This window comes from Buteo buteo, chromosome 19, assembly GCF_964188355.1.
Source record: "Buteo buteo chromosome 19, bButBut1.hap1.1, whole genome shotgun sequence".
NCBI lineage: Eukaryota > Metazoa > Chordata > Aves > Accipitriformes > Accipitridae > Buteo > Buteo buteo.
This window is the reverse complement of record NC_134189.1, coordinates 26,699,175-26,726,578: the sequence shown is the minus strand read 5'-3', so window position 1 is coordinate 26,726,578 and position 27,404 is coordinate 26,699,175. Positions and strand designations below refer to the sequence as shown.

At 37.4% G+C, this 27,404-nt stretch overlaps 1 protein-coding gene across 2 annotated transcripts in view; it reads left to right on the top strand.

The window, feature by feature from the left end:
- The window catches only part of ATXN10 (ataxin 10), a 107,367-nt gene that overhangs the window by 38,208 nt on the left and 41,755 nt on the right, over positions 1 to 27,404 (top strand). Inside the window, exons 6-9 of one of the 2 annotated variants that reach the window (XM_075051805.1) lie at positions 5,118 to 5,198; positions 11,055 to 11,220; positions 16,184 to 16,292; positions 19,573 to 19,742. In XM_075051805.1, coding sequence (XP_074907906.1) covers positions 5,118 to 5,198; positions 11,055 to 11,220; positions 16,184 to 16,292; positions 19,573 to 19,742 — 526 coding nt within the window. The remainder of the gene's footprint in view (positions 1 to 5,117; positions 5,199 to 11,054; positions 11,221 to 16,183; positions 16,293 to 19,572; positions 19,743 to 27,404) is intronic. The other variant, XM_075051806.1, reaches the window with a different exon arrangement.

Here is a 27,404-nt window from a genome sequence, read left to right as displayed (position 1 = left end):
TCTGAAGAGTCCTCTGTAACAAACTCCCTTGCAGTTCCAAACGAAGAAGAAAGCACAAGTAGTATCCCATGTCATTTGTGCAGTATGCCGAAGGCTTGCCCAGCACTGCCTCTTTTTTTTTTCTTTTTTTTTTTTTTCTGGTAAAAGTTTTTTTTCTTAAAACATGCAGAGAGCTATGCCTTAGGCTCTGGAAAATTGTGGAGCCTTTAAAAAGTCATTCCTCTGTGTTTCCCCACACATCCACATTCACTCCCTTTCGGGTTTGTATTAATCAACAGCAGAAAAGCATGTCACACAGTTCAGAAGCTACTGTATTTAGACAAGAAACCAGCACAGAATGCCACATGAGATCTATTTTAGAATATTGAACCTGCAAACATATGTGTTTTGTAAAACAATTAGGAAAAAGTAGTACAAAATTACATTATAATTTATCCTAACCGAGACCAATGTGTGTTCTAAAACCTGTTTATTTTAGAAATACTTTGGTGGTTCCATTAAAGATGGGAGTATAGCTTGTGTCATCAGTTTTTCCAAGTGGGTGCATGGGGCAGTGTAGCTACTATGGAAAGAAAAAACAGGTTGTATTTTTGATTCCTGAAGAGCAAGGAACAAAAATCTTCCATTTTAAAATAAGAGGCGTAATACGCATTTTGGCTTCCAGAAAAACGATATTAAAAGTGTGGTCAGCTGTTTGGCATTGGAAGTAAGATTTTCTGAACATCAACTTTCTCTTTTTGAAACCACAGCTCAATGATGACTGTAAAGATTAGGATGTGGGGCTCCCCCCTCCCCATTTTTTGCCTTTGGTTATTTTGTCCTGGCTTATGGAAAGAAGTGTGGACAGAAACTAGTGCTCCTGTGGCAAGGAGTCTCGCCCATGGGCACAGATTTAAAGGCAAAGATGGAACTCTTCAGTAGAGTGCTTGTTGCTTAGTTGGTATGCATGTGGTGGAGAAACCAGAAAATGTTACCTTTTTTGTTTTCTTCTTCTTCTTTTTTTTTTTTTTTTTTTTTTTTTTTTTTTTTTTTTTTTTCATTTTGGGCTGGCAACTCGTATCTCTTCTCTCTGACAGTTTAGGGTTCCCCCTGCCCCCTTCTTCTACTCTCCAGAAAGTAATTCTTATTTTTAATTCCAGGAAAGTTGGAGTTATGTTGCAGGTTCCAAGTTCAACTGTGGTTTTAAATAGTACTGACAATTGGAAAAGTTTCCTTAACTGTAGAGATCTAAGTAGCTTCTACTTTCTATTTGCAGTAGCAGTGTATTGGCACAGATTTCTTCAATCTTTCAAAGCCCAGCCTCACACATTTATTTACCTTGTCACCTCTTTCTTCTTGTATATTTTGTGGAGCGGGGAGAGCAGGAAGTGATTGTAATGCTAATCATCTTCCAGTTTTTTCTTGGTATCTCTTCAGAAAAAAATGATTCCAACTTTGCACATAAGTAAATCTCTTTTTAGTGCCTTTCAGATGTAGCTATCAAATTGAATGGCCGTGTCTTCTGAATCAGAGATATAATACAGAAACCTAAACTCAGTTTTCTAGACCTGAGTTGACTTGGTGGACAGTGTCGTGGCCTGTAAGGAGAATGCATTCGTTATGGGTAATGCCTTTTGAAGATGGAAGGATGTTCACTGTTGTGCTTGATTCAGCTCAGGAGAGGAGTATTGTGGTGCTTGATGCTTGGGGTTGAGCCTTAAACATGGAAATGTGTTTCCTTATTCTTCTTTGGAGGGAGAGGTGCTGGTGTTTGAGTGGCATGAATTATCTAGTTTCTAGTGGTCTTTGTGACAGCACATCTGTTCCATTTGTTATTAAATAGCTCTATACTTGTAATTGTTTTTTAAATAGTTTTGATAGAGTGCTTATATTCTTGTGAAAGGACAAAAAAATACTTCTGCTCCTAAAATATGTTCTGGTCCCAAACAATTCCTCATAAGGCATATTGCTTTTTTAGCATCTAAAAAGGCTGGTGATACAGCTTTGAAAGATTAGCTGTCTAAATTTTCTTTTTTTCCTTCAAAATTCAGATGATTTGTTACATTTGTTTGTTAAACTACAGTAAAAATAGCTATTTTGTTCTTACTAAATATTTTGAATAGAGTGGCATTATTGTAGGATGATGAAAAATGCTTTTGGTTTTGAGATAGGAAGAGAGGTTTGCTGATCAAATAGAGAATTGCTGTGTCGTTTTTCTTCTTTCTTCTAAAACATTTGGGGGGGTTTCCTCATTTTCTGCAACTGAGGACACTGTTCTCTAAAGTTGCTAATGGGATCAAATCAACTTAATATGGAGCATGACATTTGATGATAAAGTTGATTGCTTACACCCAGCTTTGGAGCAAGCTTAGTGGTCATTTGGAATATACTGAGCGCAAATGTAGCTTATACCATTTCATCTTGGCTGCTTCTCAAGTTCAATTTGGTACAATGCAGCCCTTGTGCTATTGTAAAGTCTTTGAACTGAACATCTCCTCCTGTATTTATCTACTATGTAAGCACTTGATTTTTTTAGGATTTTAGCCAAACAATTTTTTAAAAGTCAGGAAAATTGGCATATTTAACACCGTTCATTTGTTACTGTGTTACGCTTGCATAACAACTTTAATTTTCACCATTTCCTTCACTAAATTACAGTGGTCCTCAGTTTATCCCAGTGGTTCTGCTGTTGGCCCCCAAAGAGAGTTTAAATCTCCTACCAAAGCCTTTTGTGTGCATCTGAAATGCCATATTCAGTCAGTAACCCAAAACTGAATGTCTTTTTTTTTTTTTTTTTTTTTTTTTTATTTCAGAGTTGTGGATGGTCTTACTTTCCTCTTCTCCCCTGCCCCAAATGAAAAACAGGAGAGCTGAGGACTAAAGATACTAGATTTAATTTGCTGAGTCCTTGCTTAACTACCACCGAGATTTCTGGGCATGGTAGCAAGAGTTGCAAGTGCTTTACTCCACTACTAATTCTTCTGTTACCTTTTGGTGGTGCTCTTGTAAAATATGCTAGGGCTCTATTTATCCGCAGGAAGCGGATAAGGTAAAACAGAAACTTAGATACAGAATCAGAAATTTCTGAGGTGTTACATCATGTCATGAAATTAAAAGGGTAAGAAGCACATACAGAAGTCTATGCTTCTTTGTAAGCAGAAAGTTTATTCAGAAATACTGCAAGCTCCTCTAGTCTAGTCCACAGAATGTGGAAGATATGTGTGAATAAATACAAGAGTGTAGACCCAAGTAATGACTAAAATGCAGGTCTTCCACTTTGCAATAGTCATCACTAATGTGCACCTAGTAGCATTAGATCTTTTTGTGATAATTATTGATTGGTTTTTAACTACAAGGCCAATAGTCAAGAAGATTTCCTCAAAGTAATGTTAGTCATCAAAATTAAGATTTAAATTCATAGTCCCAACTGCGAAATTGAAAAATTGGGCTTCAGTTTGTCAACTTAAATGCACTTTTACCATACTTTAGTTGTCAGCTGAAATTTGTACATTATGAGGCTAAGTATTATGTTCTGTACAACTCTGATTATTATGCTTTTTTCTTTCGCAGCCCCAGATAAAAAGCCTTCGCTTCTACTCAAATCCTTGAAAAATCAAGTCAGTTGTTACCATTCTGAAGGCTTAACTGTGGATGGCTTGTATGCCATGAATTGTTGGTTCAGGAACTGTAGACTGCCCTGCTGATGGCTTGATTCAGTTGTTATGGCTGAGTCTGCACTGCTCAGTTGGAATACATTTGTGCTGTTGACTTTGGGGAAGCCTTGTAGGTTCAAATTTGTGTTGAGAAACTCTTGAATCAATGCTACACTGCTCAGAATGCCAATTTTAGGTTGATGATTTCCTATGCCTGTACTTCTTTTTTTTTTTTTTTTGCTTGAATGTGTGTACAAATATCAGTAAAAAAAAAACGCACAAAATAGCTTTTCGTCTTCCTCCCCCTCTTAAAAATGTCTAGTTTACAGTAACTGAACCAGATGCTGGCAAAGTCCACAGTTACTGTTAGAAACATTAGAGCTATTAATCTTTTGGACCTCTTGTTCTCCTGTTTCCCCAGTTGTCATGGAGCATATGTCCCAAAAATACTTCGTTGCAACTGGAAGGCTTCTATGTGATCTTCCTGTTAGCTGTGTGGTGGATTATGGATACACAAAATAAAAGGCTGTCAGCAAAGTGAAAAGTAGGGCAGAGGTGGAGGGAATATTGAAATTGCTTGGCTTTCATAATATTTTAGCTATTCGTTCTCAGTAGCTTCATCAGCTCAGAGGAGATGCTCTGAGATTTGACTTAGAATTATTTTATATTTAATAGGTAGACATGCCGCTTTAAAAATGCGTAGCTTAGTATGCATATATCTTTGCAGCATATATAACACTGTAAGTACTCCTAGGATTGTAATTTGAGGAGAAAAATATTTTTGCATACTTTGTTTTTTCCCCATAATGCTGAGAGTACATGTCTCGGTTGAAATTAAACGACTAGCATCTGCTATTGACTGCTGTGAATATAACGGCATTAGCACAAGGGTAGACTGACCATACCTACCTGCCTCGTAGAGCAAGGATTTAGATTTGGTTATCAGCTTAGATTCCTGTTAATGAGGATATTTTTTGTAAGCTGAGAACAGTATTTTGCTGCCTTGCATCTGACAAAGAAGTTTCCATTTGCTTTGATGCTTTGTTAGAATTTTTTTAAAAGATAAATTATTTGGGCACTTTTTTGTCTGCTTGGTGGGCTTAAAAACAGTGACATGATGAGTAGCATAATGGTTTTTGAGCTTGAACTTTGGCCTTTTGCTGAGATGCATGAACAATTCAGTGAGTGTTTTATTATTTGAATTGTGGTGTGCCTTTTGTATAACTGGCAAAAGACTCTAACCAACTTCAAGCATTTGAGTAAAAGTGTGCTGAATTGATGGGAAATGGCCATTGCTGTGTTCGGAAAAGTACTGCAGAACAATGCGCAATTATTTTGTGACAATTTGTATTTATTAGCAAATAGGGCCAGAAGCATGTCACACAGTCATCTACAAGTAAAAATCTGTACAAAACCAGCACCATTTGGGGTAAACGTAGATGTTGTTTTTTGTAGCACCAGTAATGCTTTTTTTTTTTTCTTTAGGTTCTTGATTGTTACAGACCATTTGCTGAAATGTCCAGAGTTGGTAAAAGCCCTCTATGCCAAACTGAGCAATCAAGAAAGGTAACCCCAAAACCCAATGTGGCTTTTAGTATTTAGCATTCCATATAGAGTATCCTGTTCACATGATTGAAAAACTGTGTGGTTTCATAGTTGGCACAAAATCTCTAAATACATGTTTCTATGTCAGTAATGGTTTTAAATTGGTTGGTTAACATTACAGCTTAGCCACAACTGGCAGTGATTTATGTAGGGTTGCAGAATCCAGGTTGGCGCCATTACTTGGTAAAGAAATACTTAAAAAAAAAAAAAAAAAAAAAAAAAAAAAAAAGACAAGACTTCATGCCTCTGCCTTTGTGTCTTGATTTCATAAGAGCACCACACCCTGCAGTGTTTTACAGCTGTATTTGAAATGTCCTCAACTGTTCGTACTCCTGTTGTAATTACAAGAAATTAAAAGGAAACCTTTATTGAATTTGGAAGTGTGTCTAATACTGGTTAGCAGAACCTAAAAAATGTAGATGTGCAGATGCCCATGATTACTTAATCTTTTAGTATTTCCACTACTGTAAATATAAAATACTTCAACAAACCTTCACCTTGAAACAAACTAGCTAGTTTTCATACAAGTGTTTGAGTAAATGTATGCTGAATTGATGGGAAACAGCCATTACTAGAATTAGGAAAATGCTCATTTACAATTGCTTTAATACAGAATTGAGGAAGATAAAAAATTCTTTTGTTAGAGTCATCAACTCTAGGAGATCCTGTACTATAATTCTAAAGGCCCTCCAACTGTTTGAAGATCTTGTGATCTTGTTTATGTATTCAACATAAACATGTTCCCCATTTGCCCAGGGAAACTGCAAGTTCCTCCTACAGTTTTTGCAGGTAAGAGATGAAGCAGGAAACAAAGCAGTCCCTTAATGTTTTTTTTCCTGTGTTTTTTGCTGTGACTAAAGCCAGTGTTATTACCAATGGGGGTACAGATGCTGATCAGAGATTATAAAGAAACAAAAGGGATGGCAGGCAAAGAAAGAGTATATGATAGGTTGAGAACCATACACAAAATGTCATTAATGTATAGGTATGGGATGGAAAACAAGGGATGGGAATGATAAGGAGGGAAATACTGTCGTCTTCCTTTATTCAGGTTGACGAACTGGGAACGAATATGAGCTGTGTGCATACCTGGAGGTAGGGGCTCCTTAACCAGTTAGCGGGAAAGACTGTTCTGAGTGAGCGAGCTAGATTTAATTCTTTTCGGGGATGTCATGAATGGCAATTTGTTTGTATGTTTTCGTAATCCCCTTGAGGACAGCCAGGACTAGGTTAGGGTGTTCAGTTGTACTTACAGCAATAGATGTAATCTGTTTCTAGAAAGGTCTCAGCTGGATTTGTTGTACACACTATGCTGCAGATGGTGATGGGCTACCTTGACTGAAAGGCTTTTGGTATAGGCATCATATGGATGATCATATGCAGGATGGCTAGTCACAGCATATTCACTGAATTTATTATCAATCCCAAGAGTTCTGCAAATCAAGTAAACTCAAGTTTTTTAAAAACATAATCACAGTACAGTTTATTATGAATTTGATACCACTTAATTTACATCAAACATGGAAGTGAGTGGTGTAGAAATAGTCCTTTTGCATCTGAGCTATAGAAGAAAATCTTGCCGTGGCATCTTCCTCTCTAACGTTAGCATATTTAAGAATGCATTCTTTTGAGATATATGAGGAGACAAATCCAATTCAGATAAAAACATTTTGACTGTCATTAACTGGAGAAAAAAGTAACCGTATAAACCAAAGCATAGGGAATTCATTGTTTCAAAACGAGACAAGGAGCCTTCACCGCAAGAGTTGCCGCATTGGGTGTCCAATAAGGCTGACTAAGTCATATAAATGAAGAAAGGACAGATGTGGTATTGAGGTGTCTGGGGAAAGCAGCTTGAGCTCATGAATATATGGTAACTCTCAGTTACAGTATTCTCTATCATGCACATTAAATACGCTTACTTTAAATGTATTTACTGAAACGAAATTAACTATGCTGAGAAAGTTTGCGAATACATACGTTAGTGGTGACTCTTAAAGTTGGCAGTTGCCTTAGATAACCAAAGTATATGCAGTTGCATAACCGCAGTTATTTGCACTATTCACAGTATTCGCAGTATTCAAACTATTTCCTGTAATTGAAATCTAGTGCGTTTGTGAAACAGTGGCCATGGTGCGTGCCATGAAGTAGTTCTTGTAGAAGTGGATCTGGAATCTGAATTTTCAATTAAAATAAAATTCCTGACTTCTGGACAACTTTCATTTCCAAGCAAATTGAAGCACTTTGGTTGGTGTTGCATGTCTGAGTTTGCAGATGGCCTGAAATAAATACTGTGATAATATGATCAGCTATTTTAATGGTATTCTGGCTTTGAAAAGTATATGATGATGTGACAATGCCTGCTGTCTCTCTGCAAGTGATTATTGCAGAAACATATGGCTACGGCATTGAGCCAAAAGATTGTAGATTTTTTAATTCTTTGCCAGGTTTGAGATTTCCGTGTACACGTGTGCAAGTATTTGGCGGAAATATTTAGAAAAAGCCTGCATTGCTGTAATCCAAGTTAGCCTTGAGCATGGACAATGTAAGTTAATGCCTTGATAGTCTTAATTACAATGTAAAATCTTCAAAATGAGTACATCTGTGTTGTCCCTTTTAAGAAGGGATCTTGCTTTAATTAACAGCAACAAAAATGCAACTAAATAGCAACTGAATAGCTTCACGTGTTTGTAAGATGCTCAACTACTTCCATCTTTAGTTTTGATTTTTGTGTTATTTTATGTGAAGTGTTCTCAGTGAATGATGTAGCCTTTGATAGAATTACCAGCCAGGAAATGGGCACTCAAGTTGTGTAAGTGGCACAGCTTCTTGCTTATGTTCAGCTACAGGGCTGCTAATGTCAATGTTGTGGTGGGTTTTTGTCCTTGGTAATGCTCACAGATACAGAATAGCTGAAGGTAGCGTTGGATTATAGTCCTTCATGATTTTATCAATTTTCATTCAATAGGATGTTTGCGCATGTTGTTCAAAGATGAAAGAATTGAAAGTTTCAAGGAAGGACCTAACTTGTCTCATAGAACCATTGCTGTCAGTGAAGTATTTCAGGAAAGAGAAGTCCTAGTTGCAGAGAAAGAGTGTCCCAAGTGTCTGGCACTTGCTAAGAGGTTATAAACCAAGCACACTTGATACAAAAATTGTTTGGCAATAACAAAATTGATAGAATTATACAATACTATTTTTAGACAGGCTTAGCAAGACTTCACTTTATTTTGTAATAATGAGCTTCCAGATTTAAATTGCACTTTAATGCTGTGGTTTATTTGCAGACTATGGGAGACAGCAAAGGGTTTTACTGATGATTGCATATACTTTATAGTAGTTGTTCCAAGTTCATGCCAATTTAGTCAACTTCAGGAAGAACTGGTTTAAATTTGGCTAGGGGAAAAAAATCCAAGAGACTGACAAAAAGTCTTCCTAAGTGGTGCCTAAAGAAAAGGAAGATGACACTGATGGCATGATCATTTCCAAATAGAAGAATAATAATAAATACAATATACAAAATTATATTTTAGATATTGAACAGTGTTACTAAAATTCATGATGAGGCATGCTAAAACTGGTACTAACAGTTGTCATAGCTGTTGTATTTAGCTATAGGCAAACAAGTAGGAACAAACTCTGTCATCTGAATGGCTAAACAGTTGTGAGATCATTTAAAAGAAATGAGCAAATTGCATTGTGTGGGAGAACTAACTTGGAAAATTTCGGGTGAGTCTTAGAAGAAAACTGGGAGAAACAATAGAAGAAAGGAATGTAAGGGAACTTGCACCAGAACAAAAAGCGTTGCTCTCAGGAAGTTGTTGGCTGAATGGCAAGACTTGCTTGAAATTCAGGGGAAAGATGGGCATGTCCTGAATGACTGTGCCTGGAAGAAAACTCGGGGAAAACAGTTTTGACACGAATGCCTAAAGAGAACAGAAAACTTTAAAAGAATTTATATACAGGTGGAGTTTTAATGTCACTCCTGTTTCTCTGGAAGGATTGTGGCTGTCTAAAAGGGCACACGATCTTATTGCAAGAGGAAGAGTAATGCAAAAAATTTCCCTATTGGGAACAATTTCATCTCACTAATTCAGTTTGTGGAAGTATGTGGTGACCCTCCAACTTCTTTACAGAAGGATTGCTTGCCATTTTTAAATGGGTATTACTTGGATTATTGGTGCAACAATAGCTGACTAGAATTCTGTTACGCAGGAGGTAATATTTTACTGGAATAATTCCTGTAATCATAAAATCTGTGAGCAGCCTGTTTTCTTAGCTGAGCATACGCTTGAAAGGCTCTAAACTTGGTAAAAACTGGCACATAAAATCTAGCCCTGTCTTGGGGATGAATGACACGTCTGTGCACTTAACTTGATTTTTGTATAGTATGCCAAATCTGAAAGCCGTCGTTAGTTAGGGATGTTGGGTAACTGGACTCTGGTAGTTTGTAGATGGGCAAGCGTGTGGTAGCCACTTGTAACCTGCAGAAAAACAGAACGACTGTTCTGTGTTGGTGCTGTGTCACATGCGAAAGCGAAGCCTGTGAGAGAGGTTACCAGTGTTTGACAGCCTTCTGTCGGGAGTCCACCCTTTCCCAAATGTGTTGAGCACATTTCTGTGGTACCGTGTTGAAAAAGCTTTTTGTCCTCATTCAGATAATTGTTTAATGCAGTTGTATTAATGACATGGAGGCTTGAGTTTAGCAAGAACTGAGTAGCTGTTACGTGATTAATAGGGGTGGGTTCTTGGAGGTTAATAAAGCAGTGACCGTGCTTTTTCCACAGAAAAAGACATTTCTCTTCCCCTTGTGACAACCTGCTTGGTAAATTTAAAAAAAAGAAAAAGCATTTGAACTATTCCACATGTTTAAATGTCAGTCCTTCCATCTGAATTGCAAATATTTTAGTGAAAGAAAACCCTGAGCCTGCTCTTGAATTCATTCAATAAATAGTGCTCTTTCAGGTTGAGAGAATTACAGTGGGACTTCACTAACCCATGTGCTTCTCTGCGCTGGAGTTGAACAGGGAGGCTGTAGGAGGGCCTCTGCCCTGGTAAAGTCCTGCTTCCACAAAATGCTCCCAGATTGCCCTAACAACATGAAGGGATATCGGAAATAAAACAACGTTAAAGCTGTTAAAATAAATGACCCAAGTACATTTTATAGAGCAGCTTCGTTATGTGTCCACTTGCTTGCTGGTTTAATGCACTGAATAACTCTTACTGGGTGTATGAGTAATTAGCTTGGATTTACTGTAGTCCATCTAGTCGCAATTATAAAACAGCTGTAAAGAACCGAGCGTACATACCAATTTTTATTTCTTCTGTTTCTGCTCAGAATTGCTTTGGGGTTGGGGAGAAGAGTTAGCGAAGGACTGCGTGCAAGGCAAGGGCTGTGAAAAGCTGATCTTTTCAAATGGAAGCTGTCAAATAGTCTGGGTTTATTTTGCTGAAATTAACAACAGCTTTTAAGAGCTGTTTTGGTGGAAATTTTAGACATACGGAATATGCACTTACAGTAATGTTATGTTAAGACATAAGAAATTAGAAATTGAAATAGACTTGAGAAAAATATTGACTTGTCTGTCTGGCCAGATTGTATTAATTGAATGATGAATTAAATTAGTGGTGTGCAGAAGAAAAACAGCAAACAGGAACTCATTGCCACTGTTCATAAGACTTTTTAATTTTTACAAATCAGCTCTGTTACTAGAGTGCTAATAGTTTGTATCGTTTTTAACAACTGTATCTGCTTATTCTATTGATAATTCTGTATGGCTTAGTGAATTTGATTAACAAGTTGTTTTCTGATTCTAGAGTTACCTTGTTAGAGCTGATAATGGAGAAAGTAAGTGAGAAGAACACAGTTACCAGTGAAGAAATGAATTTGTTCATGAGACACGCCGACTTCCTTGCAGGCTCTTTCAAAGAGAAATGTGAAGCTGTGCTCAAGTTAACTTCTGCGGCAGATGCAGAAGATGAGGTATGACGGATAAAAAGCATTATAGTATAGAATCCCAAGTGCCACTTGTGTACATTCCCAGTTTACTTTGTATTGGGAAAGCAATGATGGAGTTCACAGGAGAATCTGTAAGACAACAGCCCAATTTTGCTTTTAATTTGAGGATGACAAAGAATACGATACTTTGAGATAGAAATAAATCTACCACAATTTAAAAATTTTTAGATCTTTAACAATGTTGAAGTTTTCATGTGTTTGGATGTTTTATTATGTTCTTACTAAGGATCATGTCTATTAATTTATTTGGGTTGTGCATTATATTTTATTCAAATATGAATCAAAATTTAAATATTTATTTTATTTATAAGTGGGAAGCAGCATCTTTCCCCCCCCCCCCCCCCCCCTTAAAATTGGGGTAAAAATGGAGTAAATGTTTTTTTTTTCTAGCAGTACTAAAGTAAGTAAATCTTGGGTTTGTTTTTTTTCTTTAAACTTAAATAACTGATGACAACTTGATAGTTAATACATTATTAAGGTCCCAAATACTAGTTCTTTGAAGATGCATTTGGCTACTTGTAAGGCAGATGTTCCTGATCTGTTTAGGACCTGGAACAGCAAGTTCTGATCGTGGGGAGCTGTGGGCTGTGTGTGTGTGTGTGACCGGCTCAGTGCAGAGTTGCTGTCTGAAATGTATAGCGGTCCTCCCTGTAAGCGAGGGCTTTCGTTACCGACTCTTCCCCATTCTCCGATGATTTGGGGCTCTCTGGCGGACCTTGTGTGGCTCTGACAAGGCGGCAGTCCTGGTGCCAGCTAGCATCCACAGCATCAAGTTGCAGAGCTTGCTGGGCTCCTAATGGCAGACGGCTCCTGTCTCCTGAGCACCCAGACACTTGCCCCAACTCCACTCCGCTTGGAAGAAATCTGTTATTGCTTCAGACTTAATGAACTGGTTCTGTTGAGGATGGCCACAATGAAGTCCCTTTGCAAGCTAAATAGGAAGGCTTTTATGGGTCACAGATGGTTTGTGGGTTGCACTTTGGGAACCTCTGATGCAGAGCTGAGTCCTGGATGGCCTTATTTTATTTCCTCCTTATGAAGTATCCAAGAGTTGCTGGCTACTTGCCACACCATATAGTGCAGTAAGGAGGTTTAGGCCATCTAAGGGTAGAGGTCTTTTAAAATAATCTGGTGTTCTATTTTTCCTCTTACTTTCCACAAGCTGCTTGAAGATCTACCACCACCTTTGGGAATACAGGAGGCAACTTGCACCGTCACTTGAAGTGAGCTTATTTGTGCTGGGTTAGGTCATCCTATTGCGAGTGGGCAGTGCCAGGTCATATTGGTCTCAGTTCTCGATCCCTCACATATAGATAAAGTTTTAATGTTTTCAGCTGATTTAGGGGTGAGGTTTTTGTTTTTCTTTAAAGACAAGTAGCCAGAAAAGTAAAAGCCTGAGAAATCTAATATGTTTTAGTCAAACATAGAATTAGTTAATCACCGATTAATCATGCTTAGTTTCAGAAGTGTAATTAACATATTTTCTTAATAAGATGTTTTAAAAGATATTTAAAAAAAAGTCACATCTAGCTTCTACCTTACCAAGTGACCACAGTGGCATGTTGAAATTGTGTTACCTAGTATATGTGTAGTCGGAAGCATTTTATTGTTAAAACAATATTAACCTGTAAGTTTCATTTGTAGAAACTCTTGAGAATGGCTGTCATAACTAATTTACTATCAAAGTGAAAAAATATTGATCTTTAAATGCTTTTATATGATAATGTTACACAGTGTTTTACTTGCTGGGGTTTTTTTGTTTGTTTAAATAGACACAAGAATTTTAAATGTATGTTGAGAGGTATTATGAAAAGATATAAAAAAATCACTTTATGAGGAGATGATAGTTGGATGCATAAAAACAACCACACAGCCATCTCTTCTTATCTGTCCAAGAAGCACAGCTTCCCCCCACCCCAGCTGCTTAGTCTAAGTTATGTTAGAAAACTTAATTGACTACTTCTGGAAAAGGTTTCAGCTTGGCAGTAAGAGGACATATACTGAGACAATTCCTTCTGTCCCCCTGCCCTGCTTCTCTTGCTTCTCTCTCTGTTGCTCTCTTTTCCTTCGCCCCCCTCCCCCCCTTTTTTTTTTCTTTTCTTTATCCTATGTGGTTACTTTCCAAGTATTCTGTGGTTTCAGTTCTTGGAAAAAACCATTTGTTTGCGCCTAGCAGGAGGAGGTCTCTGTCCAGCTTGAAGGTGCTGGGACGGCAGTATTGAGAATATTACTGTATAACTTGCTCTGTTTGACACTGACTTTTTATCCTTCTTTCACATAAACATGATGTATGATAAGTTGAGTATCACTAGTTGGTGGGAAGTGTGGATCATTTAATGAGCACAAAATATAATAGCTTAATAATAGGAGAGCAATGACAAAAAAAGTGTGTATATGCATATTGTGTGTATGCTTTTATTCATAACATAGGCTTGCCATGGGAAAAGAGAAATTCCAGCTTAAATTCATAAAACTGTTTCTTTTCTTACTAGAAATGATCAAAAATTGCACCAATTTCTCCTGAATTCTAAATTATTTTAGTTTTTGCATAACTGAAAAAAATGCAATTATGCATGTAGAGTCTGTCATTAAAAATACTTTAGGCAACATCTATGATATTAAACTAAACTCTGCCTGGACTTTTCTGTGTCCTTGAAGCCAAGTGCCTTGGTCAGGCTATGTCTGTACTAGTAAGCTCTCAGCCTCCAAAACTGTGAGGCCACATTTGAAAACTGCCTTTTGGGAATAGTCCTTGAACTGGCCTAACTCCCAAAGTGTTGTCTGGGTGTCCCATCCACTATTTAATTTTTTATATGTACACACTGCCTTTTTTCCCTAAGGAACCTCAGGTCTTGTAGCTTCCATCTCAAACCAATGAAAAGCTAATCATATGCTTCTGCAGTGCTTAAACCAATGTTTAAAATAGCTTTTCCATTATAAGCCTGACTTCAGCATCAGTTTGCTTTCACTAACTTTCAACCATACTTGCAAATAAAACCCTTCCCTGGATTTTAAGTTCTTATTTCATCTTTTTATAAGGAACATCTTTTCTGAGTCTCTCTCGAAATATGTTTAAAAACTCTTCAATTATTTCATTATTTACTTTTCAGATTATATACATATCAAGATGGCTGTCAGATTTAAAAAATATTTTGGGGTTTGAACAGCATCTTGTTGCTGAACTGAAAAAGAAAGTATTCTGCTTTATTGCCTTTCTTTTGTACAGGTGGAAGGTGGAAAAAAAAAAATAATTGGAAAGCTGGGGAGGGGGGAACCCAGCCAGAGATGTTTAAACAGTTTTTTGAAAGGATCAAATTTCAAATGTAGCTAAGAATTTGGGGGTTCTTTTGTGCTTTTGAAATAACCTTTTCCTCTTCTCAAATCTAGATGGAACAGTTGCTGAACTGGGCCAGGTGGTGGGATAAGAGAAAGGAGAGATGGTAGTATAAAATCTTGGGAAGAAATCTGTCAAGGACAGTGAAGAAAGGCATTTAAAAGAAAATGGGGAGTGTGCAGGGGTGTGGGTGTGTGAAAAAGGATAAGGCTCAGAAAGGAAAAGCCACACCTCATAATATCAGCCCTTGCAGAGCTTGCGTTATGTATGTGGGTAATGGGGTACACATAGGCAGCAAGGGCTGTTGTACCTTATTGGTGTGATTTATAGTTGCCTATTGAAGCTTTTTTGCTTTACAGTTGCAAAGCAGGTAACCTTTTCTTGTGCAAAGGAAAGTGTTAAGTGTATGAGCTGAAGAGCTTCTGGTTAAGCTACTGTCTTGTAACAATGCAAAATGGCTTAAAAATTGTAAGTACCTGCTTACTGTCTCTGAAATACAGTTGGGGTATTCTTACTTTGTAACAGGACAATGACCAGTGTATTCAGAGGCTGGTTTTGTGCTGTTGAAAGCAATTTATTGAATAACTTAGGGCAAGACCTGCACGTCCCTACACCTGTGTGAGGAAAAAAATGAAAATACAGCTTTAGGACTTGGACCCTATACCAATTTGTTGCCTGGAAGGAGCATAGAATGGATATAATCGTAGTACTTAATTACTGAACACTATTGTTGATGATTTCATTTATGTTATATTCATTATATTGAAAGTAAATGTCTCTTTGTCCTGGACCTGATAAGGCAGGAATAGTGACTGTGACCTATGTCTGAGTCTTTTCAAGGCTGCTTGCAGTTTACGTACCACACCTTGTGTGGAATCATCTTGCAGTCACAGTCCGGTTCTTGAGCAATATGTGGTGTTCCAAATTATCCCATACGCTCTTAAGGTAGTTTCTGTAAGTGCTGGATTGTCATTATAAGCATGTATCAACATAGTCTGTGAGAAAAAATAGTTCTCTGGCTGAATAAATAAAATGCAAATGAAATTGTGTGTCTCGTACCTAACCAAAATGCTGCATCTACGATCCCAATCCTATTTACCCAAGAATAATGTAAATTCTCGCAGCCAAAGTTCATTTGACCACAGAACTTTACAGAATTCCTGCGGAAAACAAATTGGTGTCTTGCAGGCGGTGTTTGTGTCTTTAAAGTGGGACGCTCCTACTGAATAAACTCAAAGAAAACATTTATACAGAAATAATTTTCTCAGCTAGTAATTTTCTGCATTTCTGCTTTTGGAAGCTACTGTGTTTTTGTTAAAATTTTATCCCTTATGGCTCTGTTTTGGCTTCCCCGTGATTTTTCAGGGCACATATAACACTCTTTGACTGTAGAAAAGAAATTATTGCAGTGTAATACGGTATTGTTATTGTAGAAAGATGTCCTCGTTTTATATAAATTTATTCTTGGCAGTTTAGAAGACCTGCAGAACACCTGAGGTGCTAAGAGTTCCTGTCCTCCGTTTAGATCATCAGTTTTATGTTCTTATGGTATCCTTCATAAGTCATTTTTAGAAATGTGATTTTCATTTACAGGAAGCACTGGTTACAATTCGTCTTCTTGACGTTCTTTGTGAAATGACATCAAACAATGGACAGCTAGAACATCTACAGGCTTTGCCTGGTTTGCTTGAAACAGCCATAGGTGAGTGAAAAGCCATGAGGTTTATTAACTGTTGGCTTGCTCCAAATCATGTTGCTCTGTGAATGAAAACATGTTTTTCACAACTGGTGGTAATTATGATTCTGACCTTTTAATAAAATAAATAAATAGGAGATTGAGTTAATCTACATTTTCAAATATTTGTTTTGTTCCTGGAATTTTTCCGCTTCTCCGCTTGCTCTGTTGGCTCCTATTACCTAACAGAGCCTTGATTCAACTGTCAGCAATGTGCTATTTGTACAGTAGGAGTTGTGCAAAGGACAGCCGCTTCCTATGTTCTTCCACTGGCTGAATGTGTGTGGAAGAATTTCCTCAAGAAGTAGAAAAAGGACTTTTCCATGCCTGTTCCCTTCTGTTTCCCAAATGCCTGAAAACTGAAACTAAGTACAGTTTGAATGTTCTTAACCAAATTCAGTGACTTTTAAAGGTCAGTTTGAAAGAGGCTTTCTTCTGCAAAGAAACCACAAGCAAAAGGCTGTACACAAAATTAAGACAATATGGTCCAGAGAGACCCTATATACTTGGGGAGGAAGGAGAAGGAAGTACACATATGCACACTGACCTGTGCTTTCCTAAATCTTAGCACTTTCTGAGACTGATGTTTGCCACCTTTTTATGAGAAAATTGTAAAAGTTTATGGATTTTAAAGAGAAATATGTAATATTTTGGCTAAAAAGCAAAAGGCTGAAACAGCTGTTAACTATGACTATTTTGAGATGTTTAGAGGGTCCTTGCTGTAAAAAACAAACAAACAAACAAAACCCCCAAACAACCAAACCTTTATTTTTTGATGACAGGTTCATAGTTTTATTGCTTACAGTAAGATGACTAACAACAAGATCTGTTTTGTGCATGTGTTTGTGTGTGTTTTGAGGAAACTCAGTCATGCGTTCTATCATCTGAACGCTTCTATAAGTCTTTCAACTTAAATAGGGAATTCAAGGAGCTGCAGATAAGTTAAGTTCAGAAGCCTATAGGCCAGTCCTCCTTTCTCTAGCTGTGCACAGACTGACTTTTTCTGCAGCTGTCTCCAGGCTAATGCAATGGGTGCAGGCTAGAACATTGCTACCATGTGCATCCTGTGTGTTTCCCACATGCCCTCACCCAATGGGAATTTATCAAGTGGTATAGTTTCTCTTTAAGACTACCTTTTGGCTACAAGACTCCTTTAATCCTGGATTAGCAAAAGGGTGAAAAACTGTATTGATGTCGTATATCACCTTCAGTAGTTAGTTCTGAAGACCAGAAGAATAAGGCTAGATAGAGCAAAAGATTTCATCTAATAGATCTTTTGATGAAGTAGTTCTTCAGTTTATATCATGAGAAATTTCCCATTGGAAATTACTAAAAAATTGATTGAAAGATCTGAAAAAAATCTGAATGATCTTTTAAGTATCAACTAAGGAGTGTGTTTTCAGTAATTGTTGGATTTAGACATTAATACTGCAGTGTTGTTAGTATCTGTAGCACTGTTAACAGCTTGATTGGACAGTGTTTGGGGAATGTCACTAGGGAGGTAAATGGTCCTTTGGATTGAGGGGCATTTTGGAAGAATTGCTCTTTTGGTTAATGAGAGAATGGCAGACTTGGATGTTTTAGTTGAGAGCAGGGGTGACATCCTGGGAGCAGTTGCTGTGTTGTGTTGATGTGCAGTGTTTGAGGAGCACTGTTCTCTCTGGGTTGGTATCATGGATGGGAGACGGCTGCTTTTCTTCCTTTTCCTGTACTTCTCTTTCCAGGTTGGTGCATTGCTCATTGCATTTTTCTCTGCACTGTAATAAAATTTAAAGAGTTTTATTTACTTGGGGGGGTGGGGGTAGTAGTGTTATTTTGTTGTTCATAATCCTTTCTTTCAGCGGTCCCTCTTAAGGGCAGGCAGAAGGTTTGGGAAGACCATGGAATTCCCTCTTACATGTTTGTGGGGGGGGGAAATACTAAGACTATAAGGCAGGGAAGCACATAAAGTGGAATGCTATGAGAAGGATGTGAGACACTGCTGATTTTTATGAATTTACAAAAGCAAAAAAAATTCTATGAAAGAAGATGGTGCTAAAAGCTATTTTATGATGACATTTTTTAGGGGCAATCAGGAGATTGGTTTTTCCTAGTTCAAAATAAGTGGTATTATATAAATATATATATAAATATAAGTGGTAACCGTCATACAGGAAGCCTCTAGGCTCTATTATCATTTCATATTTTAAAAAAACCACTCCAAAAAAATGTAGTTACCTCTTTATCAGCACCGAGATTTTTTTTTCTTTCTTCTCCTGTATCAGCTATCTGGGAGCGAAACTATAATATGAGGACCTATGAAGTTTCTTCTAATTTAAATCCAGGAAATCTGGTGCCTGTTCCACTATGGATTTTGTCACATCTAGAGCAGAAGGAGCATAGGGCTTAATTACTGCCCTGTGCTATAACCTGGTTTTGCTACGTCATTGTTGTTCCAATGTAAGTTGCGTGAAGCACCATGGGACAGTGGCATGCCAGGGTATTTGTTAGTATTGCTGGTCACTTAGAGGACAAATACTTCTTAATATTTAAATGTAGGCACAGTCTTTAGTGAATTGGCTTCTCAGCTGTATGAGCTCTCAGGGGTTCACATGATTTCAGCTTTCCTTCTGGGTGTGGTCTCTGTGGAATGTTGTTTTCACAGATTTTAGTTTCACTTCTCCCTGATTTCTCTCTGAAGCATTGTAGGAAAAATCCTAGTTGTTGTAATAGCATTTACCATACAGGAACATTAGTATTTCTTAGTGGACAAGGTTATGGCACTGAAGGATTTGTAAAGATGTGTCAAGTTGCTAGATGTACTGGAAATCTTTTCTTATACTGTAGAGCTAGGAGCAGCCTGGAGAAGAGAGAAAAAAGTAATTCTGTGATTAGTATGTGTTGCTGTGACAAGTTTGAACTAAAAAACTTGGTTTTAGCAATATTTTTATGGTGCCAGAATCATCAACAGCCTACAAATTATGACTCTTCAAGTAGAGACCGATAGCACTAGCCTTCAGACTAAATATTGGAATGTAAAAAGGATGCAAAAATGCCTTCTGACCTTTTATAGTTATACTTGCACAATTTAAGAAATAAAGAAAACTTTCAAGGTTCTTTTTACCTATTGCTCAATATCTGAAATTATCTTGATTAACTTGGAACCTAATAATTAGTAGTAAAGCTCTGTGCAAAGTGCTACTAATTTTGGTAATTAGTTAGTGCTACTAACATTGGTAATTAATGAAAATATTCTTGTTTTCTGTAGATACCCTGAGATTAACTCATCTTGCTGGGAAACAAGCTGTAAATATTTTCACTGCCACACATACTATGACAGGGCAGGAAGAAATTTCGCATCCAGCTGTGGGTTTTAAATCTCATCTCATTCGTTTGATTGGAAATTTATGTTATAAAAATAAGGAAAACCAAGACAAGGTAAGTTTATACATTTTTCTGGCAGAACTCTGACATGTGAACAGATATGGATGCCTGGCCATGACTTTACTGATGAAAATATATTGTTGATCTACAAATAGAGATTGGAATTGGTCAGGTAAAGGAGGTAATTTTTTTTTTTTAGTGTCTTTGTTATTAAAAAGTCTGCATACTTGTGATAATAATTCAATGCAATGTGTGCCTGTCTACCTTTTACTTCAGTCCTGTAGAATGCAAGCTAGTGCCAATTCCTATATTGTTTTCACATTTGCACTTTCTTTGAAAAGAAAATGTCTGAGACTAAACCTCAACTTCACTTTGAAGGGAAATGGATGAGAACTGTTGAATTAACTTAATTTTAAATCTTTGAATTAGTCTCTAATGCTCCCCCCCCCCCCCCAAAAAAAATTAATTTCATGCCACTTTAAAAATGTAGGGTTTTTGAACCCTTTATCTTTAGAATTCCTGTATGGAAAATTAGTTCTGTTTCCACAATGAGGAAAAAGAGGAAACAACAGCATGTTTTTAAATATGGAACCTTTTTCTCTTAGATTGATAAAAGATGTGGCTTTCGTCCAGGACTTTGTTAGACTAACCTAATTTCAACAAGAAAAAGCAGTCATGAAATAATGTTGTCTTACAGTTTATCTAAGCACTTAACAAAAATCAAGTAGGTTACTTTTCTCATTTGGCCATATAGTGTATTACAGTAGCTTCAGTTTAGTGAAAGGTTTCTGTTTCTCTAGTTCCTGCTTGTGAGTTTCTTGTAGAGAAACCCTCTGTTGACTCCTGTATCTTCCTTTTCTTAGAAGTGTCTTTCCTTATGGCAGCCTTGTCCTGGAAGGAAATCGTCTTGAGTAGCCTTTGTTATTCATATTTATTATTGAACAGGGAAATTTGGGATTGTTTTCCTTTCTTTATTAATTTGAATCAAAGTATTCACCTGCTCTCTAGGAAGCAATTTTTAGGGTGGAAAATTAAAAACACTGAAGAAGGACTGCATCAAAGAAGGAGTAAAAGAGATAATGTAGTATTTTTACTTCTTTTTTATGATGTCAAATGAGGCCCATGTCAACAAGTACCAAAAATACAGTAATTAATACTGGTTACTCTGCAGGAAGTTACGTATGATGAGATACTCTTGAGTCTAATTCTGTGTTGCCAAGGAGCTATCAAGACTGAGTACTGAAAAATCAGTCCTTGTTGGAAGCTTCTGTTTCCTAAATTATTTTTTTTTGGTGATTACTTCATTTTACAAAGATAATAGATTCTTTCGTACTGATGCCATCAAATCTGGTTCCAACTGCTTCAGTGTCTACCAAGTTAGACTTTTATAATGGCAGCAGGGCGTTTTGTAGTGTATAAGAGGGGCGTTCCCATTTCCTTGGTTTTTTTTGTGCGGGGTAGAGAAATGGAAAATCTGAGGAATGCTACCCTCTTTGTCTGACAAATGTTAACAATGTGGGCACGTAGATGGGAAATATGGTAATGATCTTCCCTTTCCCCATTCATATTATGGTATATAATGAAAGATTTTAATATTTCTGAAAAATATTACTAATCCTATTAATCACTTGCATATCTCTCTCTGACTTGTTATGATGTAATATATGTTTATGTAAGTGAAATAAATTTTTGTGAAATACCTTATGATAGTGGAGGGGAGGGGTTTGCTTTCATTTTGAAAGGGTTGATTTGCTGCTTATTGTTCATTTTTGCTGGGCTTTTCAAAGGCCCCTGGAGCAATTAGGCATGCAGGTTTAGTGTTTTCAATGGAAGTTGGGTATTAACTTGCCTTAAATTGCCTGCAAATATTATTGCTTTATGCTGTCTTGAAAATTACTTAGATTCTTGTGTGTGATATCATGGAACATTATTTAAGTGCCGTTGAAACTTTAGAAATGCCAATAGTATGATCTCCTGTCTGTACCTTCAGTTTATTTCATACATTTAAATTGGCTCTAATAAATGCACTTGTCATTTTTAAGGCAGTTTCCATACATAAACACGTTCTTGTGAGGACGAGGCAAGCAGCCCATATCATTGCACAGATAAGAAAACTGAAGTTTTGAGATGAGAGTGAATTCTTTGAAGTGGTGCGTGGGTCAGACCTGGAACTGAATGAAAATGGAGTTAGTTCCTGGGTTCCCGTATCTGTTTTCAGAGTAGTATCTCACAATATAGGTCTTATTTTATATCCATTATTGGGTTTACGCAGAGTTTACTTTCTGTATTCAATCAAAATTAATGTAATACAGGGTAGATTGTGGGTTTTATATAACAAGCCAACCGACCAACACATCTGAGAGACCTTGGGCTTTACCACTGGCTGTTGGTTTTGTATGACTTACCATGTGAATTGTAGGCACGAGCTGGGGAAGTGGCTTTCTCTCCAGCCAGTTTAGCTGGTTGCCTGGCGTGAGAGGGCTGCGCATCACTTACCAAAGGCTCTTGAACAGCACTGTTAGTATTCTGACTCTCTTTAATGAACTGACGGTTTCATACTTGTTTTCTCTAATATTTTTCTGCAATCTCCAGTCCCAGTAGAGCTCTTTTCCCAGTAACAATGATAACGTATTAGTAAATGGAGTAATAGCACACTACTAATAACACATAATAAAAAATATAGCCCCTATTTTTAGAATATGACCTTAGTGCTTGGTATTGGTCTGCCTGACTTGTTCTGAAAACATGAGTAGTCTCCAAAGACCTGGGGCTTGAACAGTGACTTGGGCTAAGGCCTCTGAGTGAACAGAGCTGCATCGCTGTCTTCAGGACCTTCCTCGACAGTCGAGTGACAACCTGCTTGTTCTTTGGGAGGTGGGTCTGGAGGCAGCCTATGCCTCGGGCAGTGCATGTCTCCGAAATACGATGGTGCAGTCCTACTCCATCAGGTGTTGGTGACAGAGTTAAAGCAACAGAGAATGCTTGTAGTGGGAGGATAATTGCTCTGCAAAGGCTGCTTCTCCATCGCTGTTTATGGTCTCCACCTGCCATAAGAACAATAATTGCAGGGGATTAGTGCACTGGTTTGTTGGCAGTGGTGAAAAATCTTGTAATGCTTTGGAACAGAGAAATATCTTACTAGTGTTTTATTGCTTCTTCACTTTCTGTTTAAAACCATTCTTTGTTTTTAAAAAGCATTCCTTAGTTTGTACTCTGTTAGCATTAAGAATGCATTCTTTACATCTTCTCTTCCTCATAGTTTTATTTACACTATTGTGATAAGTTCTTAAGATATAAGGGAGTGGGCAGACATTTAAGCCGTAAACTGAGATGCAGCTATTAAAATGGGTCTTGCCAGGCTTACTGCCCACTTGCGTGTTTTGCGAAGCTGGATGGGTTGGTGTTTGTAAGAAAAGTAATGATAAAATGATGAAATGTTCATTTTGAACTGATAGAAGTTTGGTATATACATGTCCTGAGTTGCACACACTCTTGCATGAAGAGGAGAGAAGAACAAATAAAAGTGCTGTACTTAAGACACCAAGTGTTGGGCTAGTTCCGTGTTGAACCTGCCAAGAGCCTGCAATGGATGTGCCGTTCTCCTGTGCTTTCTCTCTCTGGAGGAGGAAGAGTTGTCGAGAGTGATTGTCATACATGTGGGGCAGTCCTGGGGCTTGTATTTTGTTATGTCTCCTTCACAAAGATGCATTGTATGTTTTTATTAAATATACTGGAAGGAAGGAGGTGGGTTCTCAGGCTGAGCGAGGAGTGGAGGTTTTGGCTGGTAGCTGATCAATGAAGTTATCAGAAGGAAAAAGTGCACATTCCTCCATAGTCCCCTCACCTTGTTTGACTTGCCTTCTAAACCCCTCAGCTTTATCATCTGGACAGAATTTGTACTGTTTTCTTGGCAGGGGGCTTTAGGCATTTATTTTTACTCTCACTTTTAAAGCTATGAAGTGATAGATTCAGTGCAGCTCTTTCTGCTGGTTTAGTGTAGTAGAACTGTTTTAATAAAGAATAAAACTTATGAAAGAAACCTAATGAATGAGGTATAGAGGACATAATTCTTTATTGTAGAAATGAAACAAATACAGAATAGGTCATAGCAATTAATCTGCATCCCTATTTCTTTGTTCAGTTACCAGAATATGTACTGGAAGGTGAGATGACTAATCTCTGCTTTATTGTGACAGATAGCAGTGCTCTGCACAACCTTATTACCTTTCCCTAAAACTGTTGTTTATGTTGTGAGGTGTTTATGCAGTATGACTTGTTTAAAATACTTTCTTTAATTAGAAGTGTCATCAGTACTTGAATAAGCAACGGAATAATGTCGACCTTATTCTGCATTGTTTCCCTTCCTCTATTGTAAAGAGAGGAAATCACATAACCTTGCTGGAGTTAGTAAATAGGGAATTGAAAGGAAGTAGAAAGCTGGACAAAATTTAATTGCAATCTTTATTCACTATTCACTTCAGCTCACTATTACCTCTGAGATCAAATGGGGAATCTGAATTGCCTGGAGGTTCTGTCCTGTGAAAACTATTACCAAAGGATGTGGCGTTGTCTGGAACAAGCTAGATGCAAGACATGAGCTGCGTTCCTTGCAATGGGGGACCAGCCAGCTGGCAGAACATTGGCGTGCTGAGATCATGCTGTACTGTTGCCTTTTGAGAGGGATCCCAAAGGGAAAAATTGCGACATTTCCGAATGCCAAGTTAAGCCTAACTTGGTAAGAACAAAGAGCTTGGGTTTGGTGCTGTAATCTGGTTGCGTTGGCTTCGCTGTCTTTGACCCTTGTTGCTGATAGGTAGTTTATTGCTACCTGCTTACTTTGTCTAGCAATACAGTTAGTATGCTGGGACAGTCTGATACACGCTGAGACATCTCTATCCCCTGCAGAACAGTGAATACACACAAGTATATTTTTGAGGTGTCTCTTTATCAGCAAAACCAAAACTGATCCCCTCAGCAATCCATACCCTTATGCCAAGAACATTTTAGATATTGGGGATGCTGATGGACCCAATGATAGGATGTTAATCTTGGAATATGTGTGTTTCATTGGTAAAGTGGTTCTGTTGTTTATGTAGGGGCAAAAATTTTAAATACAGAGCTGTCTTTTTGGTATTGGCACCTGGCATCTTCTTACCTAAATGGAATCACTCTAATGCAGTGAACAATTTATGAGGGAAACTTTGTCACACGCCTTTTTTTATTTTAGATGGCAGCACTGCTTCCTCTAATGCAAATATATTGGTTTTTGTCAATGCAGAGTTGAGAAAGGAAGTCTTCTGGGAGAAACAGGGGATGAGGGGGGGAAGCTTCTACAGTTAAAATCAATCTTAATAAAAGTAGCAAGTAAAACATCTGGATACTGTTTAATGTGTTTAATGTAACTTGGATTTTTTTTTAATATATGTCTAAGCCAAATTGTTTTATATGAGACTAGCTCTCTAATTTGAAGACTGTTCTGCCTGAAAGTATGAACAAGATTTGACTTGCTTGGAATTCAGTTTTCCATTCTTTTTTTCACTGGGGCAGGGTGTGCAATGAGTCCAGTTAGAATACAGTTAGAAAAAGGTGCCCGCATCCATAGATCAAACTGTCACCATTGAGCTCCTTAACTTAATCTTCTTGCTGTAGTGATTACAAAATAGAAGATTTCAAACTAAAGACAATTACTTTGTTTTGTTTAACAATTGACTCTTTCTCACCTAAAGTTTTCAGAAAGACTGCATGAGTTTATCTGTCCTTTTTCTTCAAGATTAGTTTAACTTTTTAATGTAATTACATTTTTCCTGGCATGGCAGGATTTGGAGTTACTTGCAGTGAAGAGCGTCCCACATTTATCTGTGTATGCTGTTGCGAGAGGGAGGAGAGGAATAAACCACTTTGAGTACTTCATTAGAAACCTACATAATTGTGATTATTGTATTTTCCTAATGTTAAGCATAAGCCTAAAATGGAAGAGATTCTTGGTTTAGGGTTGAGCAAAAAAGGAGGAGCCTTTTGGATAGGGATGCTCTGAAGTGGTGAGCTCCTGCACACCTAACTGTAAAGTTCTGCATGGTTCCACTGTTGGATGGGGCTATTCTAATGTTGTAGCTATCTGTATGTTTTAATGCTTTGCTAGATAAGGACAAAACATTCAGGGTGTTGCAGGACTGAGCCCTTTAATTGGTAACTTTTGTCTAGGTCTAGCCCTGTAAAAGTCAGCAGGAAAGCTTAAAATGGACTTTCTCACAGAAGTGCTTTAAAAGCCTAGGTTTTGCTGTGGAAATGAGATCTATACCTAGCTAGTATAGAGATACCCAAAGCAGAAAAGTGTCTGTGGTTCAAGAGTGTCTTTGAAAGTATCTGTTGCGACATATAAGGTAACTTGTCTCTAGTCTTGGTCCCATATGGATTTTATGTTAGTCTTCAGTTTTGTTGCAGTCATGAATACTTAACGAAGTGCCAAGATTTTCATCAAAGTGCTAGAGACTGTTAAACAAAAAAAAATCATGAGATGTCTAAGTGGTGGGACAATGTGAGTAATAAAGGGTTGGTGTGGAGGGTTTTTTGCCCAGAGGTCAGAGATGTATGCCTAATGCAGTATAGTTTGTAAGGCACTGAATGATTTTTAGAACAATGTGATTCATTTGCAGTTAGAGAATAATAAAAAACCATATGCTCCTTTATAGGCAACAAGTTGATGTTCCCTCTTATCTTGCTCCTATTCCCCCTTACACCCCACCAATTTTTGGCAATTGATACAGTTGATCCAGTCATTTCTTGTGACTTGTCCAGTTTCACCGATTTCACTTGAAGCCTTGATCATATAATGCGTAGAAAGTTTCCTCTTGCAAGGAATGTAGATGCACTTAGATACAGTCAAAGTTTCATATTAAAGGCAATTTTAGTAGTGCAATAAACTAATTTTTTTGTTTTTCTTTAGGTTGTATTTTAAACTGTTTCCATTTGATATTTAAATTGCATACTACATAGAGACATCTTTACATATTGATTGTCTGGATATCCTCAATGATTAGGTGAAGGGTAACATACGCACGGTACTATACTTCCCTTCTAGTATATTATTGGCCTGCTTCACATGGAGGAATACCATAATTACCATCTAACAGATAAAGGAGTATAAAGATCAATCGGTATATTATTATGTTCTCATGAATCACAGGCTGAAACTTTGACCAAACCTTGAATGTACATAAATGTAAACTACATTGGCAGAGGCCAATGTGAAAATGTTTGCAGAAAGATTTTGTGCAACATACATTTGCCAAAAGCAAGAACAGGACTTGGGCATTTTGGAGTAAAAGAAAGATTGTGGGAGGAGGATTAGTCTTGTGAAGTTAATAGTGTTTTAAATTAAGATGTTGGATAGCTCTAGAAATTAAATTAATTTATTTGATTTATAGTGGAGAGAGAAGATAGAAAAGAGTAAGAACACTAGATGTCTTCTAACGTTCAAAATTAAAACAATCTGGCTCTGCATACATTTCCAAACAGTCAGTACCAGCTTATAGGCTTGTTGGCCTCTTCTTGACTCTGAACAGTTTTTTGAACCCTATTTGGTGTTGAACCCTATTACCATTGCAGCACAGCATAGGACTTTAGCCCTTTTTAAAGGAAAGCTCAGCACGCCGTTGCCAAACAGCCATTTCCAGACCTTTTTCAAACTCACAGTAAACACTTAAGAGTAAGTATTGA